General features: G+C 35.8%; 1 protein-coding gene across 1 annotated transcript; it reads left to right on the top strand.

Moving 5' to 3' along the window:
• The first annotated feature begins 2,795 nt into the window (after positions 1 to 2,795).
• LOC117100877 lies at positions 2,796 to 20,033 on the top strand. The gene is made up of 9 exons (XM_033240710.1): positions 2,796 to 3,037; positions 3,245 to 3,439; positions 3,540 to 3,692; positions 4,083 to 4,373; positions 6,615 to 6,686; positions 7,437 to 7,638; positions 18,301 to 18,540; positions 18,571 to 18,666; positions 19,201 to 20,033. Exons 1-9 carry the CDS (start codon positions 2,864 to 2,866, stop codon positions 19,485 to 19,487), a joined length of 1,710 nt encoding a protein of 569 aa, XP_033096601.1. The 5' UTR covers positions 2,796 to 2,863; the 3' UTR covers positions 19,488 to 20,033.
• The last annotated feature ends 300 nt before the right edge of the window (positions 20,034 to 20,333 follow it).

Raw genomic sequence — 20,333 nt, 5'->3', positions numbered from 1 at the left:
TAACTCGGCAGGCAGCAAGATCAATGACACGTACACTTTGATTCAGTCTGTATTTCCATAGCAGCAGAGCGTGGGAATGTTCCTATGAATAGTTCTAGAAAAAGCACTATACTGGCATTAAATTGCGTTTATCCGGTCAATATTCATGGCAAAAAAACATGAGTTTGGCCTGATTATAATACAGTATAAAAGTGTATAGGAAATTTCAGTGGGTTTCGAGTCTTGGTATTCGACATTTCGGTTTTAAAATTTTACAGAATAGCTCAATAACAAATGACAGGATATAGTATATTAAAATTAATTCATAATAATGAATGAAACTTATGACAAAACATAGAAAAGAGACTTGTCGATAAATTACAGTACATCAAAATCACGAGATAACCGACGCAAACAAGTAGAACAAAAAATTCGGAAAACGAACCCTAAATCGCGAAATGGAATCGTCCAAATTTTTGATCAGTATCTTGAACCACTCGTCGTCAACGCGAAGAGATTTTAATCCCCAACCACGCGTTGTAGACGGGTATACGCGTTGCTTTATTTTGCGAGGCTCTCTAAGGAATGTAAAAATATAAATTATTCCTATTTTCAGAGATGATTGCTAACGAAGACATTACTTACATTTGGGACTTCGCTGGTCAGCAGCTATACGATATTACTCACCCAGTAAGTAGTCAGATTAATACAGATTTCCCAAATTTACACATGATGTCACTTTTGGAGCCTGTATAAAAAAAACTTATATTTGTCTAGACCATAAAACTCACTGAGGTAACGACATGTCAGCTCTGCCTGGATATAAGCACGACAGTGAAACAAACAACAATAAAGATAATAAAACTTTTACTAGTATATTGCAGTAGTTTTAAAACATCATAGTTTCAAACTTCTGGAACAGATGCGGGGGGGGGGGTGCACAGGGTGCGGTCGCACCCCGGTTTATTCTATTAGAAAAAATAATTGTTATATTATATTGTTGATATGAATTATTGGTAAGATTTTAAATGTATGAGAGTGTAATTTCATGGCACCCTGAGCTCGATATTCTCACACTTTTCGCGCCTCAGCCCCAACAATGTTTGGGCTGAGGTGAAATGGACTCTTCACGGACCCATGGGTGCAGATCACTGGGGAAGGAGAACACGTCCCCCACCCAAACACATTTTTAAGGGAAAAAGGTTGGTCACCCTCACTTTTCGAGAATAAAGAAGATATACCTCAAAATTGTTGAAATAAACTGCATAAATGACTCGGGTTTTAACGAAAGAGCGCGGTAGGTCTACAGCCAGAGTACATCTAATTTTATAGCAATATAAACCGGTATACTCTGCCCACAAACATCTGAATTACCTATCATACACGATTCTAGTGCGCGTTCCTTTTTCAGAAGTATGAGAAAAAGCGTGCAAAGATAAAATTGGTTTTTGGCACATGAAGTAGGTAAAGTAAATACATCAAAGACAATTAAGTTTTTTATTTTCTACGATACATCACAGCGATTAATTAGATCGATAATAATGAATTTTACATATAACAGTGTCACATCAGGCAATCATCAGTAAAATGTCCCCAAATTTTACCACCTCAGCCACAAATTACAGTGGTGGGGTGAATGTGGCCACACAGCTTTGAGGTAGGTCAAGTAAAGAAAATACAATTAAAAAATTGTTTTTTTTAATGGTACATCACTCATAATAATTAGATCGCTGTGTTAAAAAATCCATGATTAAAAATCATGAGAAATTTGCTGGCGCTTCATCTAGACATGATGGTGGGATGATGATGAATTTCACTATATAAAAGTGTCATTTCCAGCCATCTAAAGGTACTATTTCCTCAAATATTCTCACCCACCACAGCCCAAACCATGGTGGGACAGAGGTGGTTGTGGACTCACTGCTTTGAAGTAGGTAAAGTAAATACACCAAAGAGAATGTTTTTTAAGTTATATTTCTATGGTTCATCACACATACTACTTAGATCTTTATGGTTTCCGAAAATCGACGATAAAAAAAAACAAGATCATGAAAATTTGTTGGCGCTTCATTTTGACTATATAATGATATATTTATGTGATAATGATGAATTTTACTATTATAAATGTGTCATTTCCGGCCATCTAAGGTACTAATTCTTCAATTTTTTGCACGCACTCCTACCGCTAAATCCTGCATCCGCCGCAGAACGTCTTAACAATTCCTACAATTTGTTTTAGATTTCACTGACAAGCGATGTGTATTTGATTGAGTTCAATTTGATGGAAAATATGCAAGGAAAGAAAAGGAAGTGTAGAGTCTCTAGAATGGTAAATCTTTAATATTTCTTCCACAGTATTTTGACATACATTGCCGTCGGTATTTCATATAGCTAATTGTTTTTAAATTAACAATTAATTTTGACAGGCCTTGTTTTGAAAAGTACTGTTATTTGAAGATTCATGTAAACTTTTTCCTGTTTCATTAGTCAAAAAAAACGATGAATGAGCCCACTTTTTGCCTTATTCACAGCATCTCATTGAGATTTTCTGAATTTTTAACTTCTTGTTAGCTTTATAATTTTACTTTTATTCGTCGTGCAGTTGATTTCACTTTACTCAATAAAAAATAATTTACCGCCAGAAACTCAACTGCAGTACTTGGTTTTAATGTATTTGGAACCTTTGTAGACTAGTCAAAATGCATAACGTGGGGTTGAAACTCGAGGATCGAGGTTGGGAAATCAAACCGTTTTCGCTGTGCCAAAACGCAATTTGCATTGTCTAATTAATGATTGTGATTTCTATATTTAGGCTGCAGAACAGTTTAGAATATTATTTCAAGAAATCAAAGGCACTCCTTATGAAAGTTACGTGGTGAGAAAAATGTACCTTATCGACAACGAGTCTCCAACTGGAAGCGAGTTTCAGGAAACACTTGAACAAGATATTAATGGATTTCTGAAAGACATGCAAAACACGATTCCACTTACATGGTATAAATTTCAACATCTATTAGAGGAGATGGGTCAACAGAAAATTCATGTAGCTTATGATGAGGTACGAATTCATTATCATTTCATAAACTATGAAAAAATATGTTGTTATCGACTGTCTTGAATTTCTGGATACTTGTTCAGTTTTCTTAATAAACTGATATAAAATGAGTAATAATTAGTAATTTAGTAGAGTATCTCAAATTTCCTGAATTATTAAAGTCTTTATAGTTGTTCTGATTTATAAAATAATAACGTTGTATTACTGAAGGTGTGTAAATTAGCCACTCAGTGCGGAATTTCAAAAGAGAATCTCAAACATACTCTCAACTACTTACACGATCTTGGAATTGTCATGCACTTCAAACAAAACAGACAACTAAGAGATATAGTGGTATTAAACCCATGGAAGGTGAATAATATTACCGAGAAACTCATCACAGCAGTGAATGCTAACAACAAGATGGTGAGTTAACAAAATAATATGTTCTATAAACATATTCTGTTATATACGTGATACAGTTATTAGTCAGATAAAATTAAATTTAAAATTACTGTACTTTTAGATCCAAATATGGAATAAACTTGATTATGAAGGTATATTAGAGGAACAGTTAATCAGATATATTTGGAGCGAAGAACTTGCCGAAGATGAAACTACCTTTAAGGTCTTCTTGAACTTGATGAAACAGTTTGGACTACTGTGCGAACAGATCAAGGTTTGTTTTGTACTTTAGTTTTTATACTATAGCACTGATGAACCTGTCAGTGTCATATTAAAACTACTGAAGGTCGATATATCTTGCTATTGTTATGAGGGTGATCACACATTTACTTTAACAAACATGATACTCTCTCATCCTAGACTTCTTTGTTGATCCATCTGTAAAAACAATAGGATTTGTACTCGCACTAAAGTTTCGAACGATCTGTTTTCCCAGGTAGACTAGCGACGGTAGGCCTACATCCGGTAGGCCTAATACAAATCGATTTTCTTGTACCCAATAAATGAGTGTATAATTATATTTATGGATCAAAATAAAATTGTAGAAAGATATCAGAAATATTTATAATTTTGTTTAATTTGGTTTGCTTTCAATTTTAATTAGAACGAAAAGAACGCATCTCGCTCGTTTTTCGTACCATGCCGACTGAAATGTAGCGGGGAGGAAATGACTTGTACACCGGACAATGATCAGATGGTATCTATCTACATAATTTCCGATGGATTTCTACTCGATACTATCTTTCATCGTTTAGTTGTCAAGTTGATTGAAATGGTTAAAGCTAAAGGCTACACGACTGCACCCGAGTTATTCTACAACAAGGCAACCATTAAGTTTGGACATCACACTCTCAGCCTAGGTCAATTAATCATCGATAACAAGCCCTGCGTGAAGGTAATTAAGTTGTTATACATAATATTTAAAATACTGCTGGTCACTTACAAAAGTAAACTATATAACTCATCCACGTATATCTGAGAACTCATTGAAGAGCATCGTTAACATCGCTCACTAAGATCTGCATCTACAAACTTCCTGCATGTTCCTAAAACATATACAATCACTTATGGCAGCAGTGCCTTTTCCTCACCATCTCCCCGTAATTGGAACAACATACCATTATTTATAAAAGAATCAAAATCAGTGGACACATTTAAGTCACTACTTAAAACCCATTTATTTCAACAATTAACTGTTTAATAATTTATATCGTGTTCCTTCACAACGGAGTGGCCTGCTTTGTCTCTAGGGGCCGCTATCTTGGTCGCAGACTCTGAGCACCCGGTCGCCTGTGGCAGGGCAAATGTGAAACCTGCTCCTTTGTTCGCACCACCTAGGTAGGGGACCGGGAATGCGCCAGGGCAGAGGCGGATATTTGACCCTTTGAGACCTAGCGTTGTTTTGCCACCACACCCTATTATATTGTAAATTCAAGATCTTTCCTATAATTTTTAAAATTTTATGTAAAGAGGCATTGTGCAATATGCGCTATATAAATGTAACTTTAACGAAGGATCGGGAAAGAAACACGAAAAGCCAAAACACCATGGCTGATGAATTTTTTACAGGCTGGTGATATTTTTTGTTGGATGTCGAAACAAAAACAAAAGAATTTGATTAAAACCAAAAAAAAATAAATAAAATAAAGAAAATAAAAGGAGGCTGAGAAAAAGATATATGTCAAGACATATTGGCAAACTGAGAGAGATTCCTAATGCTAACCGTGTCAGACAATTGGGCTTAGTGTACAGTAGATAGAGTAGACCTACTTAGATCCATTCAACCACCACGACTTAGGCTAGTGATGATGAGAAATTCATTCCGCTGTAGGGCGGACGATTGGTGGTGCAGTTTTTACAACTGCAGCACACTGTGATCGTCTTTAATCGGTAGACTGCTTTGACCGATCGGGTTCGGTATATATTCGACAATACTATTTGAATGTTCTCTGTTTTGAATTCAATAATTAATAATGGGACACTACGGGGGCGCCTCGGGCGGACCCTCCTTCCCTTGATGGGGGTGGGGAATTTGGAGTGGGGGCTGAGGAGGGCTTTGCCCCTGGATCACTTTCGAAAGGTTTCAGCGAGGCCCGACCACGCCTGACACCTGCAACAAATCACTTGTGTCTTAATTCAATTTTTATTGCTATTGTTTATACGATCGATACAATACAAACATGACCATCATTATTTTAATACTGTAAATACAAAAGTGTTGAAGTTTTCTGTGGGGAACAATGTTAAACAATAGTTAGTTTTATTATACATTAACTAAGCTTGCTGATAAAAAAAACCCCCACTAATTGTGATTCTATACCGGTGTCTGGAAACCATACAGCTCGCTACCGGAAATTTGATGACGCCATACTTTACAATAGCCAATCAGAGAATAGACCGGCAAAATAGCTATTTTGGCATATTTTCCGGCGCCGGTATAATAAACACTTCGTAATAATTATTATAATTATAATAATAAACTAATACCCAATTAATTTCAAAATATCACTTTTAGATATATTTTCTTGCATATATCAACTTGACTTGGTGTACCACAAAAATCATGTTTTCACGAAAGCTCACGAATAATGCAAGAATATAATCTCACAGTTGGTTTTAACTAAGGTTCGTGGGAAAGCTAAGAGGCAGCGATTCTCATACATACCTTCTCAAAATGTTTGAATGGTACTTTAGACACTGTGTAAGGTTATATTTATTGATCAGTAAATTTTAAGATGACCCTCTTCTAGAAGGTAATTTATATTAGCAAAAATGAAAAACGAAGAATATGAAAATATTTAATGGCAAAAGGACAATAAGTGTTGTTAAACAAAAGTCTCAGATGGTATCAACATACACAATACAGCATCGATGCATAAGATGCGTGCCCTTTGTATTGTATCACTTTGCTCTAACAATAATCTTTCAGCTGGTTACAAATGTAGTCTTTATACAAAACAAATTAAAACAAATATAGCTATTAATTGTAGATAGAAGCAAGTAACAGTATTTTTTTTTAATAATTTCGTTTAAGAAAATATATACTATTTACTAATACCTTGATGAATTTATTTCTTTTTTTTTTGCATTTTATCAAACGTTTGAATGACTCTAACCTTTCGATTTTTAATTTTAGCTTGAAATATCAGTCAATGGTAAGCCTACAGATACTGGGACAGGAGAACTAAGTCCTATTGTGTGCATGCAGGTGATATTATACTACTTTGAAAAATAAATAATTTATTTGTTAGATATACACATTTAATAAGATAACCCAATAGCTTATCAATGCGACCTTTAGTTAACAGTAGTTCTCTTTTAACATTTTCTTTTTTAATAATTTTAGTTATACCTGTAGTATGCAGGCGCATAACAGGGGTCTTGGGTCAGGGGGGGGGGGCAAAGGTAATAATTTTCCCGGTTTGTAATTAATGTTATATATGGCCACACACATTTTTTTGAAACTGAATATAAGCATTTTCATTATGGCTTTATTTATTACAAACATATTGTTTCACCATCATTACACATTTAGGCCCTTTCTTTTAGGTAAAACGATCTGTCTTAAATTTTTTTTGAGTTTGGGACTGTTATGTGTTTAAATAACTTAGAAGGCTAACCCTTTAAAAAAAACACCCTACAAAATGCGCGCGAAGCGCGAAAAACATTTTTTTGGTGTTTTTAATTCTAATTTCGTCGGAATTGATCAAAACTCAGTAAAACTCATTTCCTATATTCTTTCCATTTCTTTTCCCCTTCTCTCTCTTTCCCTCCCTCTTTTTCTTTTCTCTTATTACCCAGCCCGGTACGACGGCTTGGTCAGCCCGGTAAAAACCGTCAGTGGGGGCAGTCTGTCCCCCTCCCCACCCCCAGCCTTTTACGCCACTGGTATTATAATTGCTTTTATCTTCATTTATATTTCGTAATGTTTAATTGTAATAGTTTAATTTTTTTTAAGGTGTTGGAGTATTTGAAGAAAGAGTTGAAAACGTTGACGCGTGGAATTAAGCACCCTGGTTATGTACTTCGTGTCATGTGTTGGTCAGACTTGCAAGATCACTTTCATGATATGGAAGAGTGTTTAAACAACGCTTGTATCCAATGCGTGAAGGGATTTCAAGAAACCAACAAACTACAGAAGCTGTTCAAGAATATGACATGTGGGTAACCTTGTTATTTTAGTAACAGTAGGAAGGATAAAAGTACTTTACTCTTCTGCATATTCGGCGTTGTTGTCCAGAGACAACAAAGATACACATACTGTATATAAAAATAAAATAACGTCTCCAGTACGGTAACAGGATGCAGTAAAAATATAGCACACACATACACCGTAATTCCTATGGAAAATAGGTCCTCACGTACACGTCTCAATACAAAGAAGAAACGAACTACTCCTTTCAAACGTAAAAAAAAAATGTTTCTGTGTTGTGTAAATTAACGCTAACACCTGCTGTTAGCAATACGTAAAATCGCTAACGAGTCACTACAACTCCCCCTAGAACGATGGAGCACTCCAGCGAGTGATGAAGTCTTTATTTTCTTTTTCCAATTGGCCTAAACAAAACAATACTACTTCTTCTGTCCTACTAGTTTTTTAGGTGCAATCATAATCTACAAACGTCTTTGGCCAATGAACACATCGCGTTCGATTTTGTCGCAACTGCGGTGTTCTTGACTTCGATTTTGAAACTTGGTAGTTTCTTATTACCGTCCAAATTGGGTGATGCTTGTTTAACACCGACCTCTGGAACGATACAACTATCAACGTCTTCATTTAGATAAGCAACATTTCAGTTTTCTGTAATACCTTGAAAGGCCCAGTGTAAGAGGATTCAAGTGGTTTCCATACTCTCTCCGAATGAACAAATGTACGGTTTGCTAAATCTTTATTAAGTAGAGATTTTCGTTCCGCTGGGCAGGTAGGTAATGGTCAAATTCTCTGCATTACACGTTTTATTCTATGTACATGTTAGTGAATTCCTCCATGGTTAGTGGAAGTGGTTTGGCGCAGCGGGAACGGTTTGGTTTCAATCCCTCGCTGTGCATTTCGCTTGTGTCCTTCAGCAAGGCACTTTATCTGCATTGCTTCTCTCCACCCAGGAGTATAATTGGGTACCTAAGGAGGTTCGAGTGCAAAATGCGCTGGTATAGCCTATTTCATACAGCAAACTATGGAATTTTCCCCATAGGCATCGTTCCAATGACTGGGATAATAATGTGAAAAAGCGCTCTAGACTTGTAGTTGTATTGAGCGCTATATAAAAACCTGCATATTATTATTATTATTATTATTATTATTATTATTACATAATCACATGGATCAAGCTCAACATCATAAACAGGTGAAACAAATTGTTCCGGAAGTTTAAGAGTTCCGCCGTCGAACATCCAAATTCCCTTTAACCACAGTACGCAGGCTAAGGAGCACCTAATGAATCGAAGAATGCAGACTCAAACTGGCGACCACGCGCGATCTGTATTAATCGTTGAAGGTGCTCCGAAGATTGATATCCAACCTCCTACAAAAGCCTTAGCAACCGCCTCTGCTGTGATTTTAGGATTTGGAATGGCTTCTGGCCAACAGGTAAAGCGATCAATGCAGGTAAGTAGATAAGTATTAACATCCGCTGGTGGAAGTGGCCCAACCAAGTCGACGTGTACATGATTAAACCTGACATCTGGAGTTGCAAAAGTACCCCGTAGTTCATTTAATTAATTATTTATTTATTTGAACATACACATTTGAAACGGTGGCACTAAATATCAATTGGTGCGTTCGTACAAACAAAAAAAAGGGTAAAATTTAACGAACAAAATAAACAACAATCGACTGTATAAGAATTAATATTACAAAATTAAAGAAAGATAGAAAAATAACATATTAAATTAGATGAGATAAAAAAAATCACATTTCATACTCAGAAATACAGGTCTACTGTAAAGTAAATGCCTAAAATAACTAACCTAAAAATATAAGATCTGAAGATGAAAAATTCTTACAACAAAAAGATTATACCAAGGTAGACATACTTAACTTAAGGAATACAGACTACGATGTAGAGTCCACTTGTGGTAAAAGAAAAAACAAAAACAAAAACCAAAAAAAAAAAAACAAAAAACAAAAAACACAATGTGATAAGCAACAATACATTTACACTAAACTATTTTTGTGAATATTTTAGTTGTGAGCGTTTCTCCCAAGCATTCATGATGTATTTTTGTACAGAAATTATCAAAAATAGAGGTAGATTCATCACAAATAAAGACTGAATCTCCTCCTAAAACATATTGAAGTTTAATATTATCGTCATTTGTTGTTGAAAAAAGTGTCCATGTATCATAATCCTTGCAGAGTAAGGTCATTTTCAAGAAATGTTAAATATTGTTTTCTAATGATATTATAAGCGGGACAATTTAGTAAAAAATGCTTGACATCTTTAATTTCTTCACTTTCACATAGGGTGCAAATGCCTGAAACATCATTTGACCATTTACACGTTTTACAATCAAGGGGTAGTGTATTAGATCTTAATCTCCCCCCGTCGGACCAAAATTTAAAAAACTAATAATTTGTCTATCCAAATGATTGCCAATCACTAATATTGTGGTCTAAATGCAAAGACCAAATAAAACCATAAAAACTCTCCCTATAATCTCCAACAGGAAAGTTCCGGGCCAACCTTTGAGGCTTTGTCGTCACCTTGGACCCAATCGGACCCCTTCTTGTCGGAAAATTCCTGGCCCCACCACTGGAAACAAATGCATAAGGTTCTTCCATTTTTTTTTTTTTTAGGAAAACCATACTTATGGGAGGGCCGGCCGAGTCTGTTACATTATGCAGACATTTGTATATTTGTAAAGTTAATAATTGTAAAGTTGTAAATATGAAGCAAGGAAACATGGAGATCGATATTACAGTGTACTCACATCATCATCATTTTACTTTATTAATCATCTTTAATACACGAATATTACCCCAAAACTTGAATAATGCTTAATAATATTAATAGTTATCAATAATGATGATTAATAAATAACATATAGCCTATTAATTATGCCTATTATTGACAAGCTAATTTAACGCAAACATTAAGTAATATTTTAGTAAGACAGATAGGCCTATAACTATGCCTATTACCATGACAATATCAATTTTAATTCAGTACATTAAGCACACTTACTTTAACTTAGTACACTTTTTTATAAGAAGCAGTTTTGTCCTTTTATGTTTAGCAAAATACAGGCTCAATGTTCTTATTTTACACACTTTTTAAAGATAGAAATTGATTATTGTAAATACTATTAATAATAATAATAATAATAATAATAATAATATAAAATGAGTAGTGGTTGACTCCTCATACGTCTTAATATAATCATTTGCCAATCTAATACTGCTAAATCAAAAGTCCTTGGTCACATTCTTTAAAAGTGGTTTTTAGCTATAATTTTTTCATACGACAGTTAGTGCTACCCTAACGCCTTTACAATTATTGCTTTTATTCTAGTCCTAAATAACCCTCCTAAAACCATAGTCATATGCACATGCATCCCACCTTTCTCGTAAGGACCCCCTCCCCCAAAAACTGTACACCATGCCTACACTGGCTCTACAACACGAATACAGGGATGTAATACAAATGAAATTACAATAAATCAGCTCCAAAATGTATTTGTCTCATTTTTATTTAAAAGCTGTTTTCAGCTATTGACTATCTGTATATAGGTCTAATTTTTATTTTGTATACGACACACTAAATCCAGCATCAAAATTCCCAATACTTGGTGTGAGGCCGATCGTAGAAACCTGTGTTGAGTCGATCCACTCTACAGAGTTTGAGTTATGTATAATTTCTGATGACGAAATAATTATTCTGATGAATATTTAAACAATGTTCCTCGTGGCTGCTAGACGCAGAGTTGCCGGAATGCCTCCCTCATTGGCGTGTGCGAACCACAACTTAAAGTCAGAAGTGGAACGTGAAATTTGGATTTGGTTTTGTAGTCAGATTTCCAAGAAAAAACTTCAGCTACCCGTATTTCTCGACTGAGACGTCAGTGGGAGCTGTAATTTGTATGGCAAGGAGATGGTGCTACCCTTAATTCGTATTATGGAATTTACGCCCACAAACTTTGTAGTTATTAATATCCTTGTTATAATAGAAAGTTTTTATTTTGTTGGTGACGTCACACTCACAATATAGTTCACATGCATACGTCATAAGATTACGTCACCGTTTCCTGGTAAGGTAAACTTTCCCGGCGTGCTTTTTTCATGGATAAACACCACTACTTAGTACTTGGTACTTGGTTGGTTATCCTCATAATATCCCAGTGAGGGATTTAAACAGGAGGCGCGGAGAGAGTGGTCGGTCTAAAATTATTGTTCGTTGCTTTGCTGTGTAAGTGCTGCTTTGAAGTGGTCGGGGTTTATATTGCAGTCGATAATGTCGGGCAGGAGATTCCAGTCTTTAATAGTGCGGGGGAAGAAGGAGTTTGCATAAACATCGGTCCTTGTCAGAGGAATTTGGAATTGGTTGTGTCCTCGTCTGGGTCTGGCTGGTTTTGGTGTAATATAGTCGTGGTGGTTTATGTCCATCAGGCCATTGAGGATCTTCTGAAAACATGAGCAACGGTGTTGTTTTCTTCTCTCTTGCAGAGGGGTCCAGCCCAGAGTATTTAATATTGAGGAGATAGATGTATCACGTCCGTAGGTGTTGGTGACAAACCTAGCAGCTCGCCTCTGGATTTTTTTTCGAGGTGCTCGATGTTTTTCTGGGTGTATGGGTCCCAGGCAGCTGCGGCGTATTCAATGTGAGGGCGTACTAGAGTCAGGTAGAGTTTTTTTTTTAATGACAGCGGATAAGTGGTAGAAATTTCTCCTGATGAAGTTAAGAATTTTGGTAGCTTTGTTGGCTGCGTGGTCAGATTGCTTATTCCACCGGAGGTCTTTATGAAGGATTATACCCAAATATTGGCATCGATCAGTTTTATTTAATTCGATTCCCATCATGCTGTAGGATGTGGTTACTGGAGGCCTACTCCTGTTAACGCTCAACGTTTGACACTTCGCAGGGTTAAACCTCATATCCCAGGTATCTGCCCACTTTACCAGAGTACTAAGATCATCTTGGAGTTTGGTAACATCTTGGGGGGTTCGGAATTGTCTATAAATAATTCAGTCATCTGCAAATAGTCGAGTGGTGCTGGATACTTGGTTGTGGCTATAGTTTATGTAAAAAAAGGAAGAGGTCTGGACCACGTACCGTCCCTTGTGGAGTGCCACTGAGAATAGGGATCCAATTTGATGTCTTACCATTTACAGCAACGCGTTGGAGCTTATTCATCAAAAAGGAGCTATCCAGTCACTAATTAAGTGCCAATATACCATAGTAGTTCAGCTTTAGAAGAAGGCGGTCGTGAGGGATCACATCGAAAGCTTTAGTGAAGTCTAAAATTGCTATGTGAGTTCTAAATCCATCATCTCAACTTTTTGCTAGGTCGTTAGTGGTCAAAATAAGTTGGGTCTCGTGGGACCTTGCTTTACGAAAGGCATGCTGCTTGTCAGATAATATGTTGCATTCTGTGAGATGGTCTGTAAGGTTGCAACAGGTACAGGTTAGTGAAATGAGTCTGTAATTTGCGAGGTCGGAAAATATAGGTGCGATATACGCCTTTTTCCAGTCTAGAGGTAAATTACCAATATTTAGTTATTGTTGGAAAATATGCTGAAGAATGGGGGTTTGGTATCATGTCAGGTCAAATTGCTTTGGACACATTTAGGTTCTGTAGGAGTTTCTTTACACCCTCAGTGTTGATGGTAATAGGTGGCATATCTGGATATGGGTTAGGTGGCATACTTGGTAATTTAATTGGATTAGAATGGTCTTGGGTAAATGCACCCTCAGATTGATTTGAGAGGACCTGGGATTTTTCTTGGTCATTTGTAAGAAGGTTGTTTCCAACTTTTAGTGACTGGACACCGGTGTTATCTTTCCTTCTTGAGCGTATGTATCGCCAGAAGTTTTTTCGGGATTTCTGTTTCTAGAATGCTGTTTACATGGCATCTATGGGAACGCCTAATGGATCTATCCGTAATTTTGCGACTCTTATAAAAATTTTCCCAGTCAGCTTTGGTTCCAGTCTTTCTGGCTTTGGTATAAAATTTCTCCTTTCTACAAAGTTTCTTCAACTTGGTAGTAAACCAGAGGGCACGAATGTGACCTTTGACCATTTTATATGGTACAGTCGAGGAAACAATGTTGTGGATGGAGTCCCTGAACCATGACCAATTCTCATCTACCGAAGCAATGTGCGGGTTCCGGTTGAAGCAGCTCTCCTGGATAAGAGCCGCATGGGTTTTGAAATCTTGGCTGTTAATATTTTTCCAGAGAAGAATCTTGCGTGGTGGTCTTTTGTTAAGTTTGGTCTTGGTTATGATGTTTGCCTGTACAATGCAGTAGTCACATATTCCAGTATTGGGTCTAACATCAAAAACAAGTGACGGGTGGGTAATCATCAGGAGGTCTAGTGTATTAGCTGTACCATTACTGTCTTGTCTAGTAGGGCCCAGGTACTAGTTGGGTGAGGTGGTTGTCGTTGGTAAGGTTGATGAGGGTTTGTTGCAAGGTTCCTACACTTCCTATTATAGGGTCATTTTCCCAGGAGTGCCCAGGGACATTGAAATCACCGCCTAGAATGGTGAAAGGTGATCGAACGTCTTTGTTGATCTCTTGAAGTGATTCACTAAGTTTCTCTATCGGGGAGTGTCCAGTATTGAGTGGCCTGTAAAGGGCACCAATAAATAGTGTCTGTGCAAGTAACGCAGCTTGGCACCAAAGGCGTTCAGTGTCTTTCCGGTCCGGGATAAGTCAGTTCTTTCAAGACATGGTATATTTTCATTTACTACAACAACAACACCTCCACCGTTACAGTTCCTGTCCTTCCTAAAGACTCTTAAGTGATTTGGAAAGATCTCGGAAGAAGAAATATTAGAATCTAGCCATGATTCAGTACAAATGATGATATCAGTGTCTTCCTCTTTTAGAAAGGTTCCTAAGGTAGCACCTTTGTCACGCATGCTTCTGCAATTAATAATGGCAATTTTTAAATTAGGTTGTTTAAAAAGTCTATTGGCCTGTACTGGACGTGATGTTAAGTTACTCCGGGATGTTGGTTGAGAAATAATAGAGTCGTTATAAGCAGCAGATTTAGCTTTATTTCCAGTGTGTTGGCGTGTAATTTTCCATTTGCCATTAGATTTGTGCATAGTTATTAATGGAATGGTCTGAATTGTGTTCTTAACTGGATACTTAGGAGAATTCTTCATGTCCTCTGATTTAATGTTCTTGGCGATAGTCCATTTGCCAGAAGATTTAGATTTACATATTGGGTAATAATTGTATTTATGCTATCCGTTGATTTAGTCCAGAGCTTACCCAACTTTAGTAGTCTAATGGGCGAAACTTTGGGTACTTTTGAGGTCTTTGGAATGGATGAAGCAATTGGTCTAGTTGTAGGAGGAATTTGTATATCATTATTGTCCAGAGGCGACAGCGTTTCAAAGGAGTTACTAAAATTAAGTGACTGCAGGCTCAAGTTGAAAAAAGTAGAATCTGTGAAGTTAATAATGTTGCAGGCTGGGAAGATCCATACCGCACTTTGGTGGTCAGTATGATATGCTAAAGTTTCGTCTGAATCTTCAGAGCAAAGCAAAATAATACATAAAGCCAAACGGATCAAGAAGTATAGATTTGAAAACAAACTTTTGGTTTCCTTAATAATCTTTCGTGTAGGCCTAGATGTTGCATGCAATCTCGATGGAAATCTCTTCCGGTTACATTCGGTTTCAGCGTCAGTAAGAAAAAACATGGCGGCGACATGCAGGCTCGTCCCAACTAAATGGGGGGAAAAAACGGCGAGGATTTCCCACACAGTAAAAAGATAAACAGCAAGCAAAAAATTCACAAAACAGTGCACAACAAATCAGGGTGTATTAAAATCTCGGTTGAGCGTTGGGCGTAGTTTCGAATACAATGAGAATGTCTAGGCCTCTACAGGACCGTCAAGCAAACACAAGATACCAACACGGTCAGCGTACTATACTTGGTTTCGCTGGTGTACAAAGCTTGATTTTCTCCAGGGTAAACACGTCAGTCGAGTAGGCCTAGGCCTAGGTTTGAAGCGCAAAAAACCAAGCCCACTAAATCTTGTAAAAAAGCTTTAAAAATGCGTCGAAACTTCACTTGAGGTAGGCCACATGGGTGCAAATAGCAAATACAGCTTAAAATACGGTAAAAATGACTCAATATAATTGCGATTTAGAACGATTAAAATATGCAAGTCACGAGCAATTTAAAACACGACACATGGATGCCTTCTCTGCTTTGCACATAGATGCCTTGCGTAGCTAGGGCTACAAGAGCCGCATTGTATAATACTTAAACAAGGTACGTCTGCAACTGAATTATTCTTAGTTAATTATTTTTTTCTTATTTTAATTTATTTCTTTCGAAAGTGTACTTTCTATCACATTATAATTGCACTGTCTACTTAGGCCTAGGCTTACTAATAAATAGCCTCACCGTCCCCCGCTACACAGCAGTACACAGTAGGCTAGGCAACTGAACGTGATCCATCCTTTCCAGGTTTTCATGTACCATTTGCATATTGTTGGCTAACCAATTTATGCTTACCGTCCCCCACCCCACACTACAGTAGGCCTACAGATGTATGCTATGCAACAGAACGTGATATTGCACCTTCCTTTCCAGGTGTTCATGTAACATTTGCATATTGTTAGCTGGCTGCGTGTATTCCTTTGTGAAAATGAGTACCACGGCGTACCCATTTTCACAAAGCATTTGCATCCCCTCTTGGAAAGAGGGACTTAGAAATAATTGTCTCCATATCTTCGCTAATTAATCACCGTAATTTAGATTACACATGCATGGGGTAAATTTCTACTCCAATTATACAAACCTAAGTGTTGTATAAAATAGTTACTATGAAAAAAAGAGAATAAAGGTAGGTTGCTCCCACGAAAGAGAAAAAAAATGTATGTTACTTTAAAAAAAATAGATGAAAGAGAAAAGACCTAAAGAAAGTGGAAAACAAAATAGAATAAGAGAAAAGGGAATACTCTAATGTAATCAAGCAAACACGTAAAATTAGACGTACGAAAGAAGAAAGAAAAGAACAGAAATGATAGAAAGGATTTTAGAAAGTGGGAAAAAAGGATTAAAAGAAATTAAATTATATATTTTAATTATGTAAATGCTTATCGTATTCGAACAGAAGGTGGAAGGTCTTGTGCTCGGATCCGATAGGGAATAATGTTTATCTCAAATATTATTAACTGTGTTTATTACCTGTGGAGTTGTATCTCCATACCTAAATCACCCTCATGTTACTTAGGATTATTTATTGCGTACTTCGCAATACATTGTGGAAAAATTATATTGGTAGGAAAAATTATATTGACATACCTCTTTGAAAACAAATTGTGCAAAATATGGTGGTTGAAATAAATGTGGGATGCACCCACGAAACACAAAAAAAAATAAAAGAATTAAAACATACAAAACAAGAATTTTAGCTATGAAAAATGAAAATAGAGAAATTACAAAAGAAATATTATTAGAAATTATGGGCATCTGTTCAAATTTCTACTCCAATCTATACAAATCTAAGACGAAATAAAACCCTAAATATGAAAAATGAGTGGTTAATGTTAATGAAGGAATAAATATAGATGGGGATATACTTACTAAACTCCGGTTTGCGGATGATATTGCACTGGTAACAAGTTGAGTATCATCAATGAAAGAATAACTAAACAAATTAGATACAGAAAGCAAGAAAGTAGGCCTTACACTACACAGAGGCAAGACAAAGTACATGACAAATTTCAGTATTGAAACTAGAAAATGATGACATCTGGGTCATCTAACAAATATGGAGGATGCTGAAAAAAAGATAAAGGAAAGAATAAAATCGTGTTAGATGACATTCGGTAAACACAAAGAGGCTATTCAAAATCGTAAAATCCCAATGTGTTTAAAAAGGAAGGTATTCAATCAGTGTGTGATACCATTTGAATGACATATGGATCAGAGACCTGACACCTCACAAAGTAAATAACGGGAAAAAAAACACAACGAGACATGGAGAGACGCATGTTACACATACGGATTCTAGATAGAATACCATGTACAGCAATAAGACGGAGAACAGGTGTGAATGATATCATGTCAGAAGTGGCAAAAAAGAAATGGAGATGGGCAGGTGATGTGATCAGAACCACAGATAACAGATGAACAAGAAAAATAACAGAATGGATACGCAGAGAAAGTAAAAGAAAAGGGGAAGACAGAAACAGAGGTAGAGAGATGATGAAAAAATAATATCTTGGAAATATTGGTTTAAAGAAACATCAGACAAAAAGAGGTGGAAGAGTTTAGAGAAGGGGTATGTTCAACAGTGGACTGAGGAACCCTGAAGTAGTAGAAGTATGTTACTTGATACTATAGGTATATTTCAAAATGTATTTCTTGAATTTAGCAAGTAGCAATAGCTAGGTTGGTAATTCAAACATTGAGCTCTGTCCAGATCAAATATACTTTGACAAAAAAACTGTTGTATGATCATAATTATATTCATGATGTGCCTATATATAATTATAGCCATAATGTGAATTCATCATGACCATATTTAGGCATGTCACAGAACGTTAATAGTCTGGACAGGGCTTTACGATATTGTGCATCTTATAATTATGTTCGTATTCGTATTAGGCCTACTATTCTCTATGATTATAGGTCATGTCTATCTAGCAGATAATGATCTACACAGTATCAAACAAGGCATGGGAGAGGACTGGAAACTGCTGGGGGTCAGACTGGGCCTCAAGTGGAGGAGGATAAATCAGATGTTGAACTGTAACCGGCAGCCGGATTGTCCAATAATGGATATGCTTATAGAATGGAGGAGTATACAGAAGTACGAGACAAATCAAGTGGAGGTAATGGACAAGGCTTTGAAAGATCATGGACTCACATGTCTTGCTGTGAAAGATCATGGACTCGCATGTCTTGCTGACTCGCTCTTTGCCTCACAGCGCCATGTAACATCAGGAGAACAAAGTACAGTACAAACATCACATCAAATTGAACGGGAAAAAGATGGTTAGTAATGCATTTTAAATTCTAATATAATCTAGTATACTGGATGATTTATGTATATTTGAATGTTTATCAAAACATTCAATTTATTGAAACATATCAAAGTGTGAATATTTTAGTTATTCCGATGTCGCTTTTTTATAAAATCATTTAGCTTTAAAAAAAACAAGAACATTTGTCATGTCCTATTGATACCTTTATTTGCTTACATCATGTATCACAATCCTGGTTCATGATTTCATTCAAATATTTATTTTTTAATCATTGCAAAAATGTAATTACAAGATGTTTGTGTTATTGACATTTTTAGTATCATCACTGTAACATATATATTTCATGTCATTTTTCTAAATGTTTAAACAACTTTTTTTTGTATTAATAGCCATCACCATAACGTTGGTTAGCACATTATACCTGTTATCATTGGCGTGTAAATATTATTTTTATGTGTATCATATTTGTCAAAGTTTGTTTCAACTTGGCTAATAATATAATATGGAAACCATGTTGGTGCTATAATTTCTATCTTTATTTCAGGTTACTTGGCAGATATTGATATGTTGATTATCGCTAAGAATCTTGATAACGATTGGAAATCGCTTGGCCACATTCTTGGCTTTGAGTATTTTGAATTATCCCAAATTACGTCTCAATTTGGACCATCAATTGTTGAAGCCAGTTTAGAAATGTTGGTGAGATGGAGAGATAAACAAAAGGCTAATGTAAATCACCTCGAATCGATAAAGTGTGCATTGACTAAATTCCAACACAATGCTCTCAAGGAAGCCCTTAAAACCTACTACCAAGAAAAATACAATTATTAATTGGTATAAAGATGATGTAATGCAGCCCGTGATAACTGATTAAACAAAATCAATGGTGGCTTTTATGATAATTACAATGTGATTAGACATCTATATTACTATAAAAACATTGTATTTTGTTTGTTATTACCCACACTAGTATTAAACAACCAACTAATGCAAAGGGGTCGGCCAATTCTTTTATTTGTAGGCTATAGTGTGGTATGTATACAATGTGTGATAATATTTTTTGTAATCTGCCTATCACCACTATCTTTTATAATATTTTACTTTTATTTGTACAGATTATATAAAAGAGAATCCATCATTTCTTGATTTATCAGTTCAAAATCCAAATTATTATATATTATATTGCATTATACAAAGATACTCAGTGATGGGTTCAGTTCCTTTCGTTGGTTATAATATAAGATGCTATTAATACTCTTATGTATTTAATAGCATCTTCAGCCTGGATGACACAATAATTTATGGTGGTCTATTTCACTGTAATTATTGTTTACATTTGTAATTTATTAGTCATTGTTCTTAGGTATGTATGTTGTTGTTTGGTCAATAATGACACTCATTATCCTGTCTCTTATACACATCTAGATGTGTATAAGAGACAGACCTTATACTACACTATATTTATCAACCATATTAACATTGAAAACATGAATATGCATATGTGGATAAAATTATCGCAGAAAATAAACTTATAATTTATAAGATTATTTTTTAAATCAGAATCAAATAGATAATGTTTTTATTTAAAAGCAGGTTTTGCATGGACGTAATTTTATTTAATATGCTGATTATTACTATTTCATTAATCAAACTATCGTAAAATTATTATTATGATTA

Source organism: Anneissia japonica, unplaced genomic scaffold (assembly GCF_011630105.1).
Source record: "Anneissia japonica isolate Jap-2015-1 unplaced genomic scaffold, ASM1163010v1 scaffold1446_len297786_cov117, whole genome shotgun sequence".
Classification (NCBI taxonomy): Eukaryota; Metazoa; Echinodermata; class Crinoidea; order Comatulida; family Comatulidae; genus Anneissia; species Anneissia japonica.
The sequence above is the reverse complement of the archived record's forward strand: the minus strand, read 5'-3'. Positions and strand labels throughout refer to the sequence as shown.

Bases quoted from the DNA above. Each gene is read 5' to 3' on its own strand.
- LOC117100877 (XM_033240710.1), top strand. From the start codon at position 2,864: ATGTACCTTATCGACAACGAGTCTCCAACTGGAAGCGAGTTTCAGGAA. The intron at 3,038-3,244 runs GTACGAATTCAT...GTATTACTGAAG, and splicing joins TTCATGTAGCTTATGATGAG to GTGTGTAAATTAGCCACTCA. The intron at 18,541-18,570 runs GTCTTGCTGTGA...ATGGACTCGCAT, and splicing joins GAAAGATCATGGACTCACAT to GTCTTGCTGACTCGCTCTTT.